At 47.7% G+C, this 18,288-nt stretch overlaps 1 protein-coding gene across 2 annotated transcripts in view; it reads right to left on the bottom strand.

Annotated features, from left to right (window-relative positions):
- Positions 1 to 51: 51 nt before the first annotated feature.
- dock1 (dedicator of cytokinesis 1) overlaps positions 52 to 18,288 on the bottom strand; it is a 101,338-nt gene continuing 83,101 nt past the window's right edge. For both annotated transcript variants that reach the window (XM_029135555.3, XM_029135557.3), the window contains exons 38-52: positions 18,110 to 18,229; positions 16,938 to 17,027; positions 16,730 to 16,834; positions 14,117 to 14,258; positions 13,928 to 14,009; positions 12,080 to 12,164; positions 11,905 to 11,991; positions 10,143 to 10,319; positions 9,455 to 9,538; positions 5,818 to 5,955; positions 3,780 to 3,922; positions 3,432 to 3,630; positions 2,518 to 2,698; positions 1,885 to 2,036; positions 52 to 887 (exon numbers count right to left, since the gene is read on the bottom strand). In XM_029135555.3, the coding sequence (XP_028991388.1) occupies positions 792 to 887; positions 1,885 to 2,036; positions 2,518 to 2,698; positions 3,432 to 3,630; positions 3,780 to 3,922; positions 5,818 to 5,955; positions 9,455 to 9,538; positions 10,143 to 10,319; positions 11,905 to 11,991; positions 12,080 to 12,164; positions 13,928 to 14,009; positions 14,117 to 14,258; positions 16,730 to 16,834; positions 16,938 to 17,027; positions 18,110 to 18,229 (1,881 nt within the window). In that variant the 3' untranslated portion in view covers positions 52 to 791. The remainder of the gene's footprint in view (positions 888 to 1,884; positions 2,037 to 2,517; positions 2,699 to 3,431; positions 3,631 to 3,779; positions 3,923 to 5,817; positions 5,956 to 9,454; positions 9,539 to 10,142; positions 10,320 to 11,904; positions 11,992 to 12,079; positions 12,165 to 13,927; positions 14,010 to 14,116; positions 14,259 to 16,729; positions 16,835 to 16,937; positions 17,028 to 18,109; positions 18,230 to 18,288) is intronic.

Here is an 18,288-nt window from a genome sequence, read left to right as displayed (position 1 = left end):
ACAGAGGCATGTGAAGGCACCCCCCCCTGACAACATCATGAGGCAAACAACTTTCCTTTAAAAATACATACATTTGAAAAGTTTATTCAGATGTCGAGTCAGTAGTGAATTGGGAAAAGTCAATATTATGCAAATTCAAGGTTACAGCAATGTCTGAGCAATGGTAATGCGACAGGAGTTAGTTTGTTCACTCCAAACCTTAACCAATAAAATCTGTGATAGGTTCACACGTAGCAACTGTGTCAAGTCCCTGTCAGAGAGAAAACAAAGCTACGGGCCCTTTTTTTGTTTCATATAAATGCCACTTAACCTAATGATACGTTAATACAAAAAGATGCATGATCGAGTCACATACAAAAAGCTGAAATAAAATAAAGTCGTATATACAAACCTCTGTACATAGTGGGAATAGGAATAATGCTTTAAGGAGCTACGAGCCCTCAGACAGTAGCGAAGCTGTTGGTCCGAGCTCAGTCTGAACGCAGTCGTGTGGTGAAGCTGGCTTAAAGTGGCGCCGTGTCAGTTGTAGACAGCATCTACTTGTTCTGTGACCGCTCATTTGTGCAATGTGCTCCCTGTGGCAGCCTGCATCATCATCATCATCATCATCATCAAATAAAAGGCTATTTTAAATGTTTTAAAAAGAGGGGGTGGGCTGCAGTGAGGTATTCGTCTCGTCGCGCTGGGACCGAGAGCGAGGAATGTGTGGGTAAAAACAACCTGGTTTTCAGGGGGAGCGGTTCTCGCCTCGTCTCGTCCGCGTTGCCCGGTCCCACTGTCAGCGTCTTTGTTCACTGTACAATTCCCGAATCACTGGAGGCCTGTTTTCTGGTCGTCTTGGGAGGGGGCGGAGGAGGGGTCTTGCTGGGCAGAGGCGGCGGAAAGTGCTGCAAACAAAACAGACGCCTGAAATCCACCGTTCTCAAAATAAAGACGCGCGCTTTGGATTCAGACATAACACACGGGATTAAAAGCTGTTGCCATTCTCCGCTCTGACTGACAGGTCCTTTGATAGGAGCACTAATGCCAGGATCGGCTTACACAACATTCATATCTTTTAAGATGGCGGCTATGCAAGATGAGGTGATTATCTAGCATTAAACTGTCCGACTACATGTGGAATTAATATTTTGCAGCTTCCATGACAAGGGAAAACGAATAAAACAACCTTTATAGAGCAAAAAACTTAAAAAGTTTGTAATTTATCTGTAACTCATATTGGCTAATTAATCACTGACACCTTACAATAATTACCTAACATCTGCACGCTCCACCTGAACGAGAAAACAGACGAGCAGCGACGCTCGTTAACGACCTCGCCTTTGCCTCCATCATCGACTGCAGAGTGTCTGTCACTCAGTCTCTCTCTCTACATTACTGTCAGTCCGCGGCCACACCGCGCGCGCCCAGGCTCCGTTTTACTACCTGTCCGTGGGCCGTGACAGTGGATAAATAAGATTAGTTAACGGAGCGGCGAGGCGCGAGGACGGCCGGCGTGGACGTCCGCGGACGCCGAGAGACGAGCCCGCTGATTAACAACGGGAGAGCTCCTGACGGATGTGAGGGGTAAAGTAATCATCCAATCAATCACGTCTGAGCGCTGGGCCCGGCTGGAGGCAACGCGTATAAATAACAGCAGGGCGGACAGGCGCGTGTAGGCCCTCGCTGCCAACTGACTGATGCCTGCGCTCTGTGACACACATTAGGAAAATCACGCACACACGCGCGACTGTAAGACATGAACGCACGCGTCAGCTCAGCACCTACAGCGGCAGGTGTAGCGAGAGGCCGACCCGGGTGTCAAGTGCACGCACTGACCTCTTGTTCCATTATAAGTGCCATGCATCATTAAGGAGCTGCTTCAGCCCTAATTAAAACACCTACCCTCTGATGTGGCGGCGGCGGCGGCGGCGTTGAGGGACTCATCGAGTCGTGATTATCTAGCAGGTTGCCATAATCAGCCGTGCTGCCTTTGACGGGCAGCGGAGGAGGGGTTTCGCCCTTGTGGGAGGAGCCCATCCCATTCAGCTCCAGATCTGTGCGAGAGGGGGCTCGTCAGATCACATTCATCATCGAGGCAACATTAGCGCTTCTCTAATAGTCGGGGCCTGACCTATGAGAGACCACGTGGCCTTTAACATTAGTTAGAGAAGATGGTGGTTAAGAATGAGCCAGTGAATGGTTCTCAAGTTCAAATTGACAAGGTCGAGCCTGATGATGATGTCAAGGTAAACTGGTCACAAACTGAGAATCATCATGAGGACAACAGTACTGGTAACAGTGGGACAATAGGTTAAACTCAGCTGGAGGTAGAGATAGCAAGAGAGTGAGAGAGAGAAAGAGAGAGAGAGAATTTAATATTTATTTTTTAATATTTAGGAAACAACTAATCTTAACCCAAACATGCCATTTTTCAACCAATTAAATAATAATAAGAGAGAGAGAGAGAGAGAGCCTGCACTTACAAGCTGCAGACCGACCATAACTGGGTCTGTAGCATAGGAGGAATGTGCTTACTGGAAATAGCGTGCACTGTGCTGAAGGAGAGCTTGCTCCTGGGTGTGACGGGCGGGGGTCCGGGCGTGGAGGAAGCATTCGAGCAAGAAGAAGGGGGTCCAGGGGACACCGAGAGGCGGCGGTCTCCCCCAATCTGGTTGAGAACCTGACTCCTTGGCCTCTGTGGGCGCAAGGGGCTGATCTGCGTGAAGACACATTAAAGACCAAAGCAGAAGCTCAGCACTCGGCAAAATAAAATACAACGATCCGTCCGTCCGTGAGCTAAGCTGCTTATCCTGTTAAGGGTTGTGGGGGGGTCGGCTGATTCCAGCTGTCAGAGCCAAAATTACAAAACAGGTTGAGGAAATAATCGAGTTAAATCTATGATGGAATTTAATAGCGTACCAATGAAAAATCATTTAAGAAAAGAGAGATTTCGCACCCCATTTGGAGCCGCAGTCTGTGTGTGTACGTGCATGTTAAGCAGGCTGGGTGCAGTCCTACAGGAGAGGCCATTTACATGAGCGCGACTGTTGGGTTGCAATATCTTATTTGTGGTTACAAATAATCATTTGCATGCAAGACTGCGCTCTCCAGCTTTATTGTGGATGGAATTTGAATAGGACAAGATGTGTCCTCGGGGCGATTCTACACTGTAGTCTACATGAATAAACAAGTGTGTAATTGACCAAAGTCAAACAGGCGGCCCACACGGGACACAGAGGATAGCGCCTCATTCAGGGACGTGTTCTTCTAGGATATTAAAAGACAAGAGGGTTTTGTGTCAGAATAAAGAAGCTATTTTTGACTGTTGTCATACGTTCAAACAACGGCTTGGGAGACATTGGAAGAGGAGTTCAAGTAAAAACCAGCAGAAGGGAAAAGTGTGGGTTAACTACAGGACGGGAGAGAAGAATAGATGGTGTCTTCAGTACCGTCTCTGACAGAATGACAGCATCAGTGGGCTGCAGTGGGATTTCCATGGTCTTCATCTCCTTGTCAAATATCTCCTGGTGCTTGCTGTTCCTCTTCTCCTTCTTCCTGTCTTTCCGCTCCCTCTCAGGCTCGTCTCGATCCAGCTTGTCCTGAGACTTCGTGTGCTGCTTCTTCGGGAGCAAGGGCTCCAGGGCAAATCTGAATCAAAAGGTATTGGGGACATATGACAGGTCAGATCAACGGTGTGTAGTTTACTGTATACAGAATCTCTAATGCATCTCTTATAAAGTTTAGATTCATGCAACATGCTGTGTGTGTGTCTTCAATGTGGTTAATATGGCGTTTACCCGTCAGAACCGGGTCTGGAGGGGGAGTTGTCCGAGGAGATGGAGTTTGCGGAAGCCACCGACAGCGGCCTCTGGGAGGAGGGCATGGTGAAGGAGCGCACCATGGACGGAGGACGAGGCCCTCGGCGTTCGCCTGCCGGCGGCTGTCGACACACGCACACACACGCACACACACGCACACACACGCACGCACGCACACGCACACACAAATACGTCAGCTTTCTTTGAGCTTTAGTTTCATGTAGTCGAGGTCCCAGAGGTGCTCGTTAGGTTGCAAACGGACGACACCAGCTTCCACCAAACAAGTTTCAAGTCAACGTCACTTCTGGTGATCTGCCAAAGCAGTGGACGATGAAGCTATTAAAACAGAGTCCATAAATTAAAGCTTTTGTTGAAGGCGGTTATTTACATTTACATAAACTTGACTCCATCATCGCCTCCCTCCTTGGGTGAGGATTTATCGTATAACGTCTTCATGCTGGCTGCTACTAGTCGTTCATGTGATTCCGGAGCTCCGCCCACAGCAGCATAACTGAACATAAACGTGGGTAAAATGGCTGGCGATGCCATTAATTTCCGCTGGAACCTGCCGGGGGAAAAAACCTGCGAGCAGCAGTTCTAACAATGCACTTTTCTGTATTTAAAGGGGACATCGCACATCTGACAGGATAACCTTATTATCAGACCCCTGGGAAAGTGATGGTTTTTCCTCTCGCTTTGAAAGGTCACCGGCGTCTGAGCGAGGGCCGCGTTACCTCGCACAAGGCTGAGGCAAAATCTCAGCCGAGCAACAATTAAATCTGTAAAGTGGAGAGATACACGTCCTGAGTGCATCTGGAGGACACTGTAAAATACAGAAAACCTACAACTCTGCATTTAGACTTAAATAGAATACCTGATTTAATTATGGCTGTGTTATTGCCATCAGCTAGTAAAATGTGAAATGGAGAGCTGGTAAATGCTGGTGCCATTACTTTCTCAGGTTGTCTGACCATCCATCGTGTGGTATCTCAGGAATGCCTTGAGGGAACGTCTTCAGAATTGCCACCAACATCCACTTAGACTCAAGGATGAACCGATTGCATTTTTGTGGTCAAAAGTTAAGATCGCTTTGACCTCGTACCTCAATGATGCCTTCAGGGAAAGCTCTTTGGAAGTGGCACAAATGTCGACTTGAACTGATGGACTGATTGATGAGCTAATTACATATTTGTGCTTAAAGGTCAAGTTCACTGTGACCTCGCATCCATCCCATTGTTGGAAATGTTACTGCAGGAATGCCTTGAGGAAACATTACACCAGAAATGCCCGAAACATCCAGGATAAAAAGAAATCACCAGCTACACTGACTCGTATCAGTCCACTGGGGACCTGGATAAATGTGCATTTGAGCTGAAGTAATCCTGGTTTCATGAATACTCTGACATTAATACTTTTGCTATTTTTATTGCACGTTGAAGAAAGGAGCATCGCGCAGCCTTATCCTACCTGTAACCGTGTACCATGCCGTACGTTGCCATAGAAACCTATACCAACCGGCTTATTTGTAGGTAATTGCAGTGCTGGTGTCTGGACCTCATGTCAAAAAGCAAACACAACAGAATGAGAAACGGGCAGTTCAAGCTTCAACTACCGCTGTTGACGCCGTGGACGGTCGTGTGCAACCTGTCGCTTGAGCAATGAAAACAGCTCAGAACAGATCTCGAGGTTTCTGTCCTCAAAGGGGGTGGAACGCTAACGCTAAGTGCTAATGTGTCGCAGTCTTCCATTAGCTGTTCCGTGTCTTGTCATACTTTCAGTTCTCAGTCTAGATTTTTGTGACTGGAGAATGTTAAATCTGTTTATTTAAAAGTAAGGCTCTGTATACGCACGGCACTGCTGATGAAAGCAACAGGAGGACATGGCCCTAAATAATGGATGCTTAAAAGGTGTAAAAATCTTCAAGCCATCCACAGTAAGTGCAGAGTCCATTAGCGCCTTCTAAAAATGACCACACCGAGTGACGCACGCGGCACCGGACGCCGGTCAGCGTTCTCACCAGAGTCTTCGCCCCGTACTGTTTCTCCACCTTCTCGCGCAGCTGCTTGAAGCAGGCCTCCATGCGGTCGTGGAAAGGCCTCAGAGCCTCCGTCACCTTCTCCCCGTGGATGCGGACGCCCTCGGCCAGGTGCGGGATCTGGTGAGACGGAACACGTGAATGCGACACACAGTAGCTGAAAGAGAGCTTCTACCGTCCGGGTCCGAGGCCCGCGACCTCCGGCCTCATCGTTGGTTTCACCCAGGTGGAGGTGGACCACATTGGAGCCGCCGGTTGCCAGGACACAGGCCCCGCCTCCCGCCACCAGCATCAACGCGTGGCGCCGCGTCTCCACGTCTGACGCAAACGCCGACGCAGTGCACCGTTTCAAGCTTGCACTGCAGGCAGCGGGTGAATAACAAAGCCCCAACGCATAACGGAGGCAACTCAGGTAGAAGGAAGGAGAGAGAGAGAGAGAGAGGCTCTGGCGAGGCGGCTGTGGCAACGCAGCCGCACAATAACTCGCCACAAACACGTCACAGTCGGCAATTAGAGAAATGATTCCTGACTGACGCGAGAATGCTGATGAAGGTGAAGGGAAGAAATCTTAAACCACTGAACGCATGGAGACAAAGAGCACTCAGATTGTTGAGCTTTGGACTCCCACACAATCATTCCCATGCGAATGACTTCTTTTTAGAAGCTTTTGCAGAGGCTCAGCGCTAGACGTCGCCTCATGTCTGGTATTTAGAACATCCCTTTGCTAACATTTTGAACACAGTATAACTTGCTTCGCCAATGCCATCTGCTTTCTGGGTGCACTCCCTGGAGCCCTCCTGCCTTTTCTTGGAGGGTGAACTGCCCCACTACATCTGGCTACAGTACAGACTGACTCCATTCAGCGAGCACTTCAGTTCCATGATGCAACCTTTTGTAATAATCTCCAGCAGTGCATGTTTTATTTATGCATGTCTGAACATGTGGGGGGGCTTATTAACAGTGAGGAAAATGTGTAGGAACATTTATAATGTTGCAGATGAAAAGGCTTTTTGCTATAGGTTCACAGCCATGCAGAATAATAAAGTAATGCATTAAAAAGCTTCTTATGATTGGAGGTGAAGGAGACCAGCCCATGTAGAGATAGTGGAAATCTATCTGAGCATCTAAAATCCTTGATATTTCACTCACTTAATGTTTGTTACAGTGCAGTGCTTCTGGAACTAAAGCTCTCTCTCAGACAGATAAATGAGAGGCGCCTGCAGACACCCTGCGAGGATTTCCCCTGATATTGAGCACCTTCATCATTATAACTGGGACCTCTTGGAGGAGAAAGAATGGGGTGAGATGAGAGGAGGCCGGGAGAGGAGAGGAGCGAGCGGTCCAGGGGAAGGAGAGGAATCACAAGATCGAAGGCGCGTAGCGAGATGAGAAAAGATAGAAGAGAGGAAGAAAAACAGCGAGAGTAAACGCTGAGGCAAGATTCACGTCTCCCAGGATACACACATCTTTTTATAGAGCTCAGGATGATTGAGTGCAACTGAGTGGCGGCATGGCAACAGAATGCTGCTTGGTGGCTGCACCGAGATAAGCTCATTGTAAGACACAGGCTGAAGGTTGGCGCGCGCGCGCACACACACACGCACACAAACACACACACAAACACACACACACACAGGTTGAGTGGCTTAGTAAGTTGAAACAACTTCAAACAGAGGTTTTATGGGCTCCCAGAGACATCACGGGTAAGAGACAGCTGGGCAGCGTATTTAAAATGAAGCAGTGGCGTTCCCAAAAGCAGCCACACACGACGACAAGTAACGAACAAATGCGCAAACTGAAACAAGTAGATTCAGGTCTTCTGTCGATCTGTAGACTTCAGACCCCTGGTATTAAGGCTACGATGATGTAATAGGAGCGTTCATGAAGGTCACAAAGGTCCCAGAGACACATAAATCTGCTGGTGAGTCAATACTAATGAGCAGGACTCATGACAGGACCCAAACGTCACCATTCATTTTTTACGTGTTTAGCGCCGTTGTTAATGCCCCATGAACATGGTCCCATCAGGTCCGTGATCCAATTTATTGATCTCACAGCTGCACTTAACAACTTCTGATACAGTGGCTCATGTTGCAGTGAGATGTTTACGCCGCTAATTTAAACATGTGTCTGGACTGTTTGGTAATTATAAGGAGAAACATCACAGGAAATGCCTACTTTGTATTTGCCGGGGAGCATTTTACAATGCCTAATTTCCTGATTTCCAGCTCCTCATTTCCTCTCTAATTACTAGACGAGGACAATGGGTATTTCAGAATAACAGCGCACGCTGGCTCGTTCCTCCCCCCCATTTAGTTTGTTCACTGGAGCAGGGGCGCCTTCATTTGTCTCATTTAGACGGATTCAAAACGCGAGATAAACAAGCATGCTGGCTCTGGCGCGGAGACAGCTGATATCATTTCAAATCAACAACTCTGCCTTAGTCATCTCTTTAAAAGTTCCTTGTGTGCACGCCTGGCGTGGGTTCAGTGAACGCGTCTCTGCTTTCTCTACGCCGAGCTTCTGTGATGATTGAGCCAAACCACTTAAATTGTGTCTCTCTGTACTCACATGTATGAAAGATATTTACCACCATGATTTCAATCACACAGTCGAGAGCATGTGGGAGAAGATCTGAGCAGCTTGTTTATCTCATACTGGTAAGACTGTGGTGCACAACAGAGCTCCTGCTAATTAGTACTGTAGACTGTGGGTGGATGATGATTTCCAAATTGCAGTGTGATTTCTAACACCCTTTTAGTCCATGTGATGGCTTCTTAATATCTGGGCATCACAAGAATCAGAACAAAACATTAACAGTAGTAGTCAGTGTATAGTGGATTTAAAAATAACCAAATGGACATAATGCATCAGCGTTGTTTCTCCCAAAGCGCGTGATTTTGTGTATGGAGGTACCAGAGTAAACCTCAACACCAACAATGCTGATGTGGAGCTGTCTCATTCTGCGGTGCACTCCTGAACCCCCCCACTCTTTAACACACCTTCCCCTGCTCTCTTCACTTGGACACTCTCAGCAGCGCACTCACAAGCTGCTCAGACGGTGTTTTATTCTCAGATGTAACCTTTCAGAGTGAATTTATTTATTTTGCAGAGGCCGAGCTTTAGTAAGTTGACAACGTTTTAGACATAAATGCCATGATATACAAAACCGACTATCTCCCAGCACTTAAACTCACCGCTGACGTTCAGGTGTAAAATCTACAGTGCTGCACGGTTGACATATTACTGCTGTCGATTCCATTAAGAAACCTCTGACAATTAAAACTATCGAATGTCACATATCAGGCCAGAACAATTTCAGCACCACAAAGGCCTGTTAAATAGCCAAAAGCAAACAGCACAGACTCCTGTTTTCATGCTGCATGCTTTACGAGGAAAGAAATCCTCTATTGCATCTTATCCATGCACAGTATTTCACATGCCTGCAGGCTACAGATCAAAATACCGTGAGAGATGATGGGATGTGTCTTTTTTTTAAACTAAATCAGCGTGTAATTTGTGACGAGCTGGTCATGGCACCCTGAAGTCTTAGGCGAGACAGACTGGTGCTTTACCAAGACACAATGATGCAAATAATCAATTTGGGCTTCGGTCTCACCTGCCAGGCAATAAGGTCCTTCAGTTTTTCAATCTTCTCCAGGTCTTCTGGGTGCTCCTGCATGTACTTGTCATTAAAGAAGGCCTGGGGACGAGAACAAGGAGTAAGTTTGGTTTGAAGGGAGGAAAAGGAAACACATGGATAAATGAAACAATCTGAAATGCTGCAGAGTTTGTGATATATGAAGGGAGAAATGAGGGAATGAAACGGAGAGTCATGTAGAGAAGCACTGGGAGGAGCTGTGAAGATGAGAAAAAGGTAGTCAAGACCCCCGTCTCTCCTCCACCACCTGAACTATTTTACCGAGATGAAGGAGCGCCCCGAGGGCAAAAGAATTCACACTGCTCCTCTTCTGACTCACACCGCATCATTTCACCGGACGAGTATCAATCTATTCCATGTGTGCTGGGAAACCAACAGGCTATCACTTTTTTCTCATCAAGCATTGGGTACAAGGAGCGTTGCAGGGTGAGCGTGCACCCTATCAAGGAGAGCACACTTACCTTGTGACTAAATTATCCTAAGTCAAAGCTTTTACTATGATTTAATTGCATCTCCTGAGTAATAACTAACTGCTAATAACTCAAATAACTATTTATTCCTAAATGTTGGACATGACTTGAGGTCATGGCCATAGTATTGACTTACAGTAAGACAGGCTTCAATCATATTTATTTAGGTTTACTACCTTCTCATAGTTGGCAAATCCTCCCATGACAGCTGGGTCCACAATCCCATTGACCAGCATGGAGAGGGGGTTGATGGGAAGGTTGGGGTCGGCGATGTGCCTCTGCACCATGCTGCTCAGCTTCTCGTTGGTCAGCTGCATGGTCTCTATGGCGTTCTCCAGCGGACTGATCTCCACCTGTGCAGCACCGGGACAGAAGGCTCCCCTGATGATGATGTTTGGTATGTAGGCAACGGGAGAATGCATCACTGCCGCCTCTGCGTGTAACTGGGTTATTAGAGGATGGGCTGGCAACTGAGCACATAAATCATGTACTGGAGCAGAGACAAGCAGACAGTCCATTCATGACCCCGTAGGTGTCAAATGAAGATGAACAGCGTGTTGCTGTTGGGGAATTTCAATTCCCAAGTCAACAAAATATGACTGGCGATTCTGAGAAGGAAAGAATAAAATTCTTCGAAATGCCTTTAATTCCACTGCAACGTGGAAATCAATTTCTACTTAATCATGTAACTTGACATTGGCGCAATCTCCTTACAATGGATGGAGGAGCAAAAAAAAAATCACCTCGCTATAAGAATTTAGAGCAAACCCAAGTGGATTGTTGAGTAAATGTCAGATTTAGAATCCAGCCAAAAGAATAAAGATGTTGTGCCAAGGAGACAAATCTCCAATCTGGGCCGGTACGTTTCAGCACAGCTTGATAAAAAGCATTGTCAGATGGAGGGATTTAGCTTTGGTGAATCTCAGCCCAGTCATTAAGCTTTAAATAGAGAGGCTGACCTCGGGGACCCGGCCTCTCCCCAGCTCATCTGGAGGGCAAGCTGCTGCTGACAGTTTGTTCCAAACCTGCCTGAAGGAAGAGGCCTTTGCTCCGAATTAGAGCGGCAATCTGGAGCTCGGGATGAAGTCCTTGTAGTGAAATGATTGTACTAAGGACCGCTGCGGCAATAAGCGTCCAAGCTGGCGGGTGCGTGGACGTCATGAGCTGTCTGACAGCTATGGAGTCCGCTAGGACACACCCGGATGCTCCAGCTCCACGCACATTAGCAAACGCGAGCAGTCAAAGTGACAAATAAAGAGCAGCTGACTGTGTGAAAACGCACCCCAGGCTAATTGCTGAGTAGTACATTTATTTTGGGACTAACTAAACGACACGTTGGTAGATGAAGGTGGGCGTCTTGGCTCGACTTGATACCGTCCCCCGCTCTTGTGCTGCAGGTTACAGTATATTACTTTACCCATTTCTCCACACTCCAATTCCTGGCAAACAACATCCAAGCCCAGAGGGGTGACACAGGGCCAGCGCGTTAAGAAGTCAAACAACAGAACTAAGATAATAAAACTGTATTGCCGCTTCAGTGGGACGGAGGGGAAATGCACTTTTACTACAGGAAAACACTAACGGCATTACTTGCAGGCAGACCATTCTCTTATCTATGGGTTTTCAATACACGATCCAGGTAATTCTATTACGGGAAAATCAACAGAGAGCGACTTCTGGGCTTTTCTCTCCTTGCATTTGTGCTGTGTAGCTATTTTCAGTGGAAACAGGCTTAAAGGAGAGCTTGGTGAATCAATGCGGGGCCTCTGGCAAACAGACAGCGTGCCCCGTCATTTGTCCGGGGAGTGGCACGCCAGCGTCCGCGAGGCTGCCTACACCTCTTAAGTGGACAAATCACATCGATCGCCTCCGCGCACGGCTACAGATCCTCATCTGATTAGGACGACTGCCCGGTACACGGGCCTGTCTCGCGCTCACCGTGGAGACGGATTTCACTTCAAACCAGCGCAGGATTCCGGGAAGTTTGTATGCCGTCGAGTAGGTGGTTCTCTCGATCCACATGTTCTGGAGGCCGAATGACAAATACAAAGGATTAGTCTGGTGACTACCAATCTGTCTATAATACAAATATTTAAAAAAAACAAGCAATTACCGCAAATTCATTGTCGGGGTCCTTCTCTCCCTTCCTCACTGGCCTGGAATACTGGAATTTATGGACTTCATTGACGGTGTAGAAGCTGGGAAGCAAGAAAATCAGCACCTGAGTGAATTAAAACTGTTACGGGCAATCTACAGCTTGACTCAGAGGTTGATTGCTTTGCTGGGCGTCAGACGCAGGACAGGCCCCCTTCCTGGCCGGCTCTGCCAAGAACCCTGGCATTTAGCGCGGCCGCCTCATCTACATGATAAATACATTCCTGGTTGGCTCACGTCACCGGCAGCTGCTGATGACAGGCCGACGTGTCAGACGCGTAACGAATCCGCAGCGCACGTGAAGGCGGCGCGGCGACGGGCAGGGGCGACCTTTGCCAAATCAGGTTAATGGAGTTTTCACACTGGGAAAATGATGGAGTTACATCGAGTGGCGGTGGGAGCAGCTGTCTGGGCAAACACACAGCCACCCACGCAGACACTTAACTTGCTCTTTTCCCATCCTCGCGCTCGCGTCTCCTGCCAACAGGAATCCACGTTCGCACCCTCCCGGGGAGACGAGCGCAGGTCTCTCTTCCTCGCAAAGCATATTGCGTCGCTAATTCCTAAAGCCACGCCATATGGTTCAGAGAGCAGAGGTTCTGTCTTTATTAGCAAACAATTATGAATAAAATATGAAGGGAATCCAGAGTCACTGGCTTTTATATATGGTCGCTAAAATGTGTGCGCACAGATGGGATGCTGCAACATTTGAACTTCTGCTAGAGACTGTTAATGTTTTGTTATTGAGCAGATGAAGCCGTTTTGGAGACATTCACACACCAACAACACCGGGTTTTTTCTGCTGCCAATCAGATGCTTCCTTCCCTGCTTGGAAAAAAAAGGCAGCAAGCGATGCAATAAACAGAAATAAAGCAGCTTTAAATCAGCGCTCTCCCAATTAGGGCCTTTTCATGGCGTTCGCTGGGGGCTGGAGATGATGCAGCAGCATAGTCTGGACAAAGCAAGGTCAGGAGTCGGCGTGCTGTGCCTGCCGCTGTGACCCTTTGGCTCAAACGGCTCAGTCTCATTGCTATGCACCACCGATCCTCCGCACAGAATGAGAGAATAAATGAGGGAAAAAACAACAACAAAGCGATAGCGACAGAGAGACAATCAGGAGAAAACATGGTGAGAGCTGGAAAACGAAGCTGGCAGAGACAGAGACGGACAGGCAGTTGGTGTGGCACAGTCTCTCTGTCAGTCTCTAAACATGACCGTCTAATCTGGGCTATTAGCAGAGTTACATATTCCAATCAGACACAGTTGGCAAACAAGCCAACAGGCTGCTGAAGGGATCAGTGCAGAGGGATGTGACCAGAGCTGCAGGCCTGTGATAAGATCAGTGCCCAGGTATATTTGCCTAAAGGTTTTTCCGAGTAAATGTCTTCTTTTAATTATGTCCACTCATGCATTGGGTGGCGTATCAAACTGAATTTGCACAGCTGAGTGGTGCAGAGCATGGCTGGGGTACAGATTGGGCAAACAAATGGGAGTGCAGGGGGCCCACTGTTTGCCGTGGCCCGGTGCACGACCCAAAGGTATTAATGATGTCAGAGGAACAATGTTGTGCTTGGCTCAGTGGCCAACGCCAGATGGCTGGTCCAAGTTAATAACCAGGAGAGCAACAAGAAGGTCAACTACCGCTGACCCCACACAGACACAGCACGTCTACATTAGGACTCGACGCGCTTCACCACAGCGGTCGACCGCGCACATGTGAAGACACGCTAACGAAGTGTAGCACACTGGGATTTGCAGGGCTGAAATGCATGCTGGGAAGCATTGCGTGCAGGCCGGGGCGCCCTACCTCAAAATCTGTTCGGAGACGGGCTTGTTGTGGAACTTGGCAGGCAGCTCCAGGATGGGCTTCACCGTGAAACACTGGAGGTCTTTAGCAGAGCCGTCAAGGACACATATGAAGAAGCTGGATCTTAATATAACTAGCGTAACTAGCATAACTAACACGCTAACACAAGCAACGACGTGCTGAGGATACACTGTCCAGAGGAGCACTTTATGTCCTCGCTGGGTGGTGTGGTCGTCTTCATCTCCTCCGCGTTGGGGAACTGCGTGAGCAGACGAGCTACGAAATCCTCTCTGCGCTCGTACTCCTTCCCACGGTAGATGAACATCTTGTTCTGAAGGTCGAGAAATACATAAAAAACAGTTATGCGAGCAGATGCAAACCCGTCTGTCCCTAAAGATCAGATGCAGTAGTTAAAATTCATTCATTCACTCATTCACCTGAAGGCTTTGCGTGTGATGGGTTACATAGAGACCACTGTAGCTGCAGCCATTTGCAGATTCCCAGCTTTCATGCTCATGCACATCACACACCTCAATTCCCGAACTAATTAAATGAATTGCAGCCATGAAATATGCCCGGGGCCACTTTCAAATTTGCTTTGACAGATGAGTTGACAAAAGCGCATCGATTTCCAGCGTCATCTTTTCCAGCCACAGGAGAATCTCCTAAATCCCTACAATACATCGCTGCAATTTCCAGCTGTGAAGAATTGCACCACATCTTCCTCTGCATCATTCAAATCCAGCTGAGGACACCGCATCACTCTCCATCTCTGCAGATCGTATCCTTCTTCATAACAGCGACAGCAGTTTCGTAATACGCTGTCGAGCATTCATGTGCTGTTTACAGTCACCTCAATGACACAATTCACAATGTCACATATACATAATGTTAAAAACTATGGAACACAAAGAAAAACACGATGCTTTATCAGTGTTTCACCTTCTTGGCAGTGATGCTTTACCAAAAAATGTAAAATATCTGGATGCTTTTCTTCAATCCCCTGCAGACTCCGACGATCGAACTGACACAAGGTCATCTTGTTTCATTCCCAAGCAAAAATAAATGATATGAGAAGTACGCACACAGTGCTCCTTAAATTGTATGAGCCAGCCATTCCTTCATCTCCTTGAATGTGCTCAGGGGTCCGTCTGGGGAACATTCTGAATGATGCAGCATGACAGCTCATATTCAAGAGTCTCCACATGTTGTGTGTTAGGATATAAGTTCCGAACAAGCCTTCGCACACGCCCAGTGGCCTTTTGAGCCAGGTGCTCGGAGCAACCAGGAACAGGGATCAAGTAAAGGTTAGGATTGATATGACAAGGAGGGAGCAGACGATGAGTCCATCAATGGGACGGAAAGTAAGGAAAAACCTGTACAGGAAATCTGATGTGAAATACAGAGGGAGCCTTTGTTTGAATATGTCTACAACCCAAAAGCAACTGAGGAGCTTAATAAACAAATACAGTTTTCAGTCATGCTCTGCAGCTTATTGACAAGTTATTGTAACCTTCAAGGTTGAAATCATGATTTCAGATGAGTAAATCCCACTTTGTTGGAACAACCCTCACAAGTACAGACGCACAGACAATGAGAAGAGCCGTGAGGGTTTGGACACACTGGGACCAGCAACTGAGCTGCGTCGGCACATTTAAACAAACACGATAATCTAAAGCAGTTTCTAATTAGCAGCTCCCCTCGTGTCTCAGCATATTAACCTTTAATAAATCATAAGCGGTGGAATTAACCAATCTTGCATGAAATCAATTCTTAAGGGTGGTGGATACAAAATGCGTGTATCTAAGTATCGATTTGCTCACGTAATTGACTTTTCAGCGAGGAGCCCGCGATGCTGCAAGACTAACAGAAGCATGGAGCGCGGAGCAAAAAGCCTCCGAACTATATTTATCTCAATTAGTAACTCGCACGCAAATACTTCCGCGTGTAGTCACAGAAGCCACTCGACATAATTGTGAGAAATAACGAGCAAATACAAGTTCACTAGATTATAAACGCTGCTGTGCGATAATCAGGCACACAAAAGCTGCATGGGAAACGACGCCGTGTCTTATAAATGGGTCGTTTACGGGTCTACCCTGCAACCGTGTCCTTACTCCAGGTGAGGTCAACCAAGCGAAAGAAATAAAGGGATTCAAATCTACTCCTGAAGCTGTTTAAACAGCCGTTAGATCAGAACAGTGCCGCCTGCCCTGCCTGTAATGGAGTTTCTGGCCTGGCAGATAAAAGGGTGAGGAGGAGCACGTGGAGATCAAAAAGTGGCTAAAGACCCTTGTGAAATGGCTGTTCCCCATTATAGCATGTAAAGGCTATGATCAGAGGACGGCCGCGCTTCAAACTGAACTTTCACGTTCATCCTGTTGTGTCAGGACTTTGGGGCTGCTCGCGTGCTGCTATTGAGATAAAAACCTGTTCTGTTTCTCCCAGAGGAGGAAAACGGCACCTTCAGAGGTGCATCAGATGATGAAGACTAGTGTGTTCAGCACTGACGGATGTGGCTGAGGCAGACGAGACAGGAGCTGCCTCCTTCCACCCAATCTATTACCACAGACCGACTCTACAGCCCACACATGAAACAGCTGCTACGGTTCCTCCGACCAGATCAGGTGGGATGCGCGATAAGCGAGCGCGGCCAAAAAAGACGACTGAAGCCTGTAGGACTTAGACGTGTGGAGCTCACACAGCGGCGCCTGAGCCTCTACAAACCCCACGCGCTGCTGAACCTTTTGATTATCTGTTTTGACAAGTGGCTCGCCCACGCGGCGCTGCCGGAGCACTCACGCGTAGGAAGGTGGGGAACCCGGTGCCGTAGTAGCCCACGGCGAAGTAGTCTGGCTTGGGCCGGATGACCTTCACTATGTTCTCGTAGAACTGGGCCTGTTTCCGCTGTGGAGAGACACAATAGTAAAGAAGAGGTGCGTCATAATCAAGAGAACTTCCTTTCTTATGCATGAAAACCGTTAAAGGCTAATGAAGTTCTCTGACTTACCAAGGACGCACTGAGCTGCTCAAAGTCAAACATTTCATTCTCGTACTGTTCTGCCAGCTCCTTTCCTAGAATGATTGCCTCCTCCCACATCTATTGGAAACATAAACAAATGAGCTATTTGACATTTATTAAGCATCATATCATTCCAACCTTCCTTTTCTGCTCGTGTGAATAACAAGGTGTTCAATCAGCTCTTTAGAAAACAAACATGTGAATTGGTTGTTTTATATGTATGTGACTATTATTTTGGATTTACTTTGATCTAAAACAGCCAAAAAAAAAATGAAACGCCAACCTTTCGGGGAAAAGCATTTTTTCTAGTGATGCATTCACCCTCGAGACTAATCCAGCGCAGTGGAGTGGTGTCACACATAGATGGGGGCTACTCAACATGTTGAAAGGCTTCTAAGTGGCCTCCTGACAGACTAGATTAGGCTGAACCGATCTGGGCCAGGCTGGAGGTGGACCGCGTCCAGCCTGCTCCACGACGGCAGCACCATCTGGGAGCGATTTCTGAACTGAGCTCCGCTGATACCGGCCTCTCTGGAGCGCTGATCTATTCATGCAGCCGCTGTAACACTTGCCGATCACCCCGCCGTTTGCGTGCACGTTTATCTAAGGCGCTCTCAGCTGGAGCTGCAGCCCAACAACGATGACACATGCAAAGCTTTGGGACGTCGTCTCTGAGAAGCCCTGGCTGCAGTCCTGCAGAGACATTCCAGGCTTAGCCTTCAGGAAAAACGAGTTTTTCTTCTCAAAAATGAAATGTGAACAATGCAGGGGAATAGCTCAGCCACTAGGCCCTGGTCTCCAGTATGAATGGCCTGCGCTGAAAGGGAGGAGTAGGAAGAAGGAGAGAGAAAGCACGCTGGCAGAGAAAATGGGTTTTACGATAAGTGAGGGACAACACACTAGCTTGTGTGGTCCCGCGTGGTTTTCATCCATACGAACATCAGCAAAAAGGAGAGGATTACTTACAAAGCAGATCCTACAGAAAAGGAGTGGAAAACTGCTTTTCCTCGAAATCTGCCTTCGCCTGCCAGAATCGGTATTTAACAGATGACGGCGTGTAAAAATAGCACCCTCGGAGTCCAGGATTTATCAAGATTATGGCCTCTCCCGTGTGTGTGTGCGTGTGCATGTGCGCGTGCACGAGTGCGTGCGTCTCTTACCTTGCCCTTGTCAAAGTAATTGATAATTTGCTGGTAGAGCTGGTCCTTGAGTTGTCCTTGAGTGGTGGCCTGGTATCCGTCTCTCTGGGTCAGGTGGGCTGCACATTGCTCGTCCGACCACTACAACAGACAATTTAGCATTGGGGTTAACACTGTGCAATTCAATGGAGAGCAAAAGA

This window comes from Betta splendens, chromosome 19 (assembly GCF_900634795.4).
Source record: "Betta splendens chromosome 19, fBetSpl5.4, whole genome shotgun sequence".
Classification (NCBI taxonomy): Eukaryota; Metazoa; Chordata; class Actinopteri; order Anabantiformes; family Osphronemidae; genus Betta; species Betta splendens.
The sequence above is the reverse complement of the archived record's forward strand: the minus strand, read 5'-3'. Positions and strand labels throughout refer to the sequence as shown.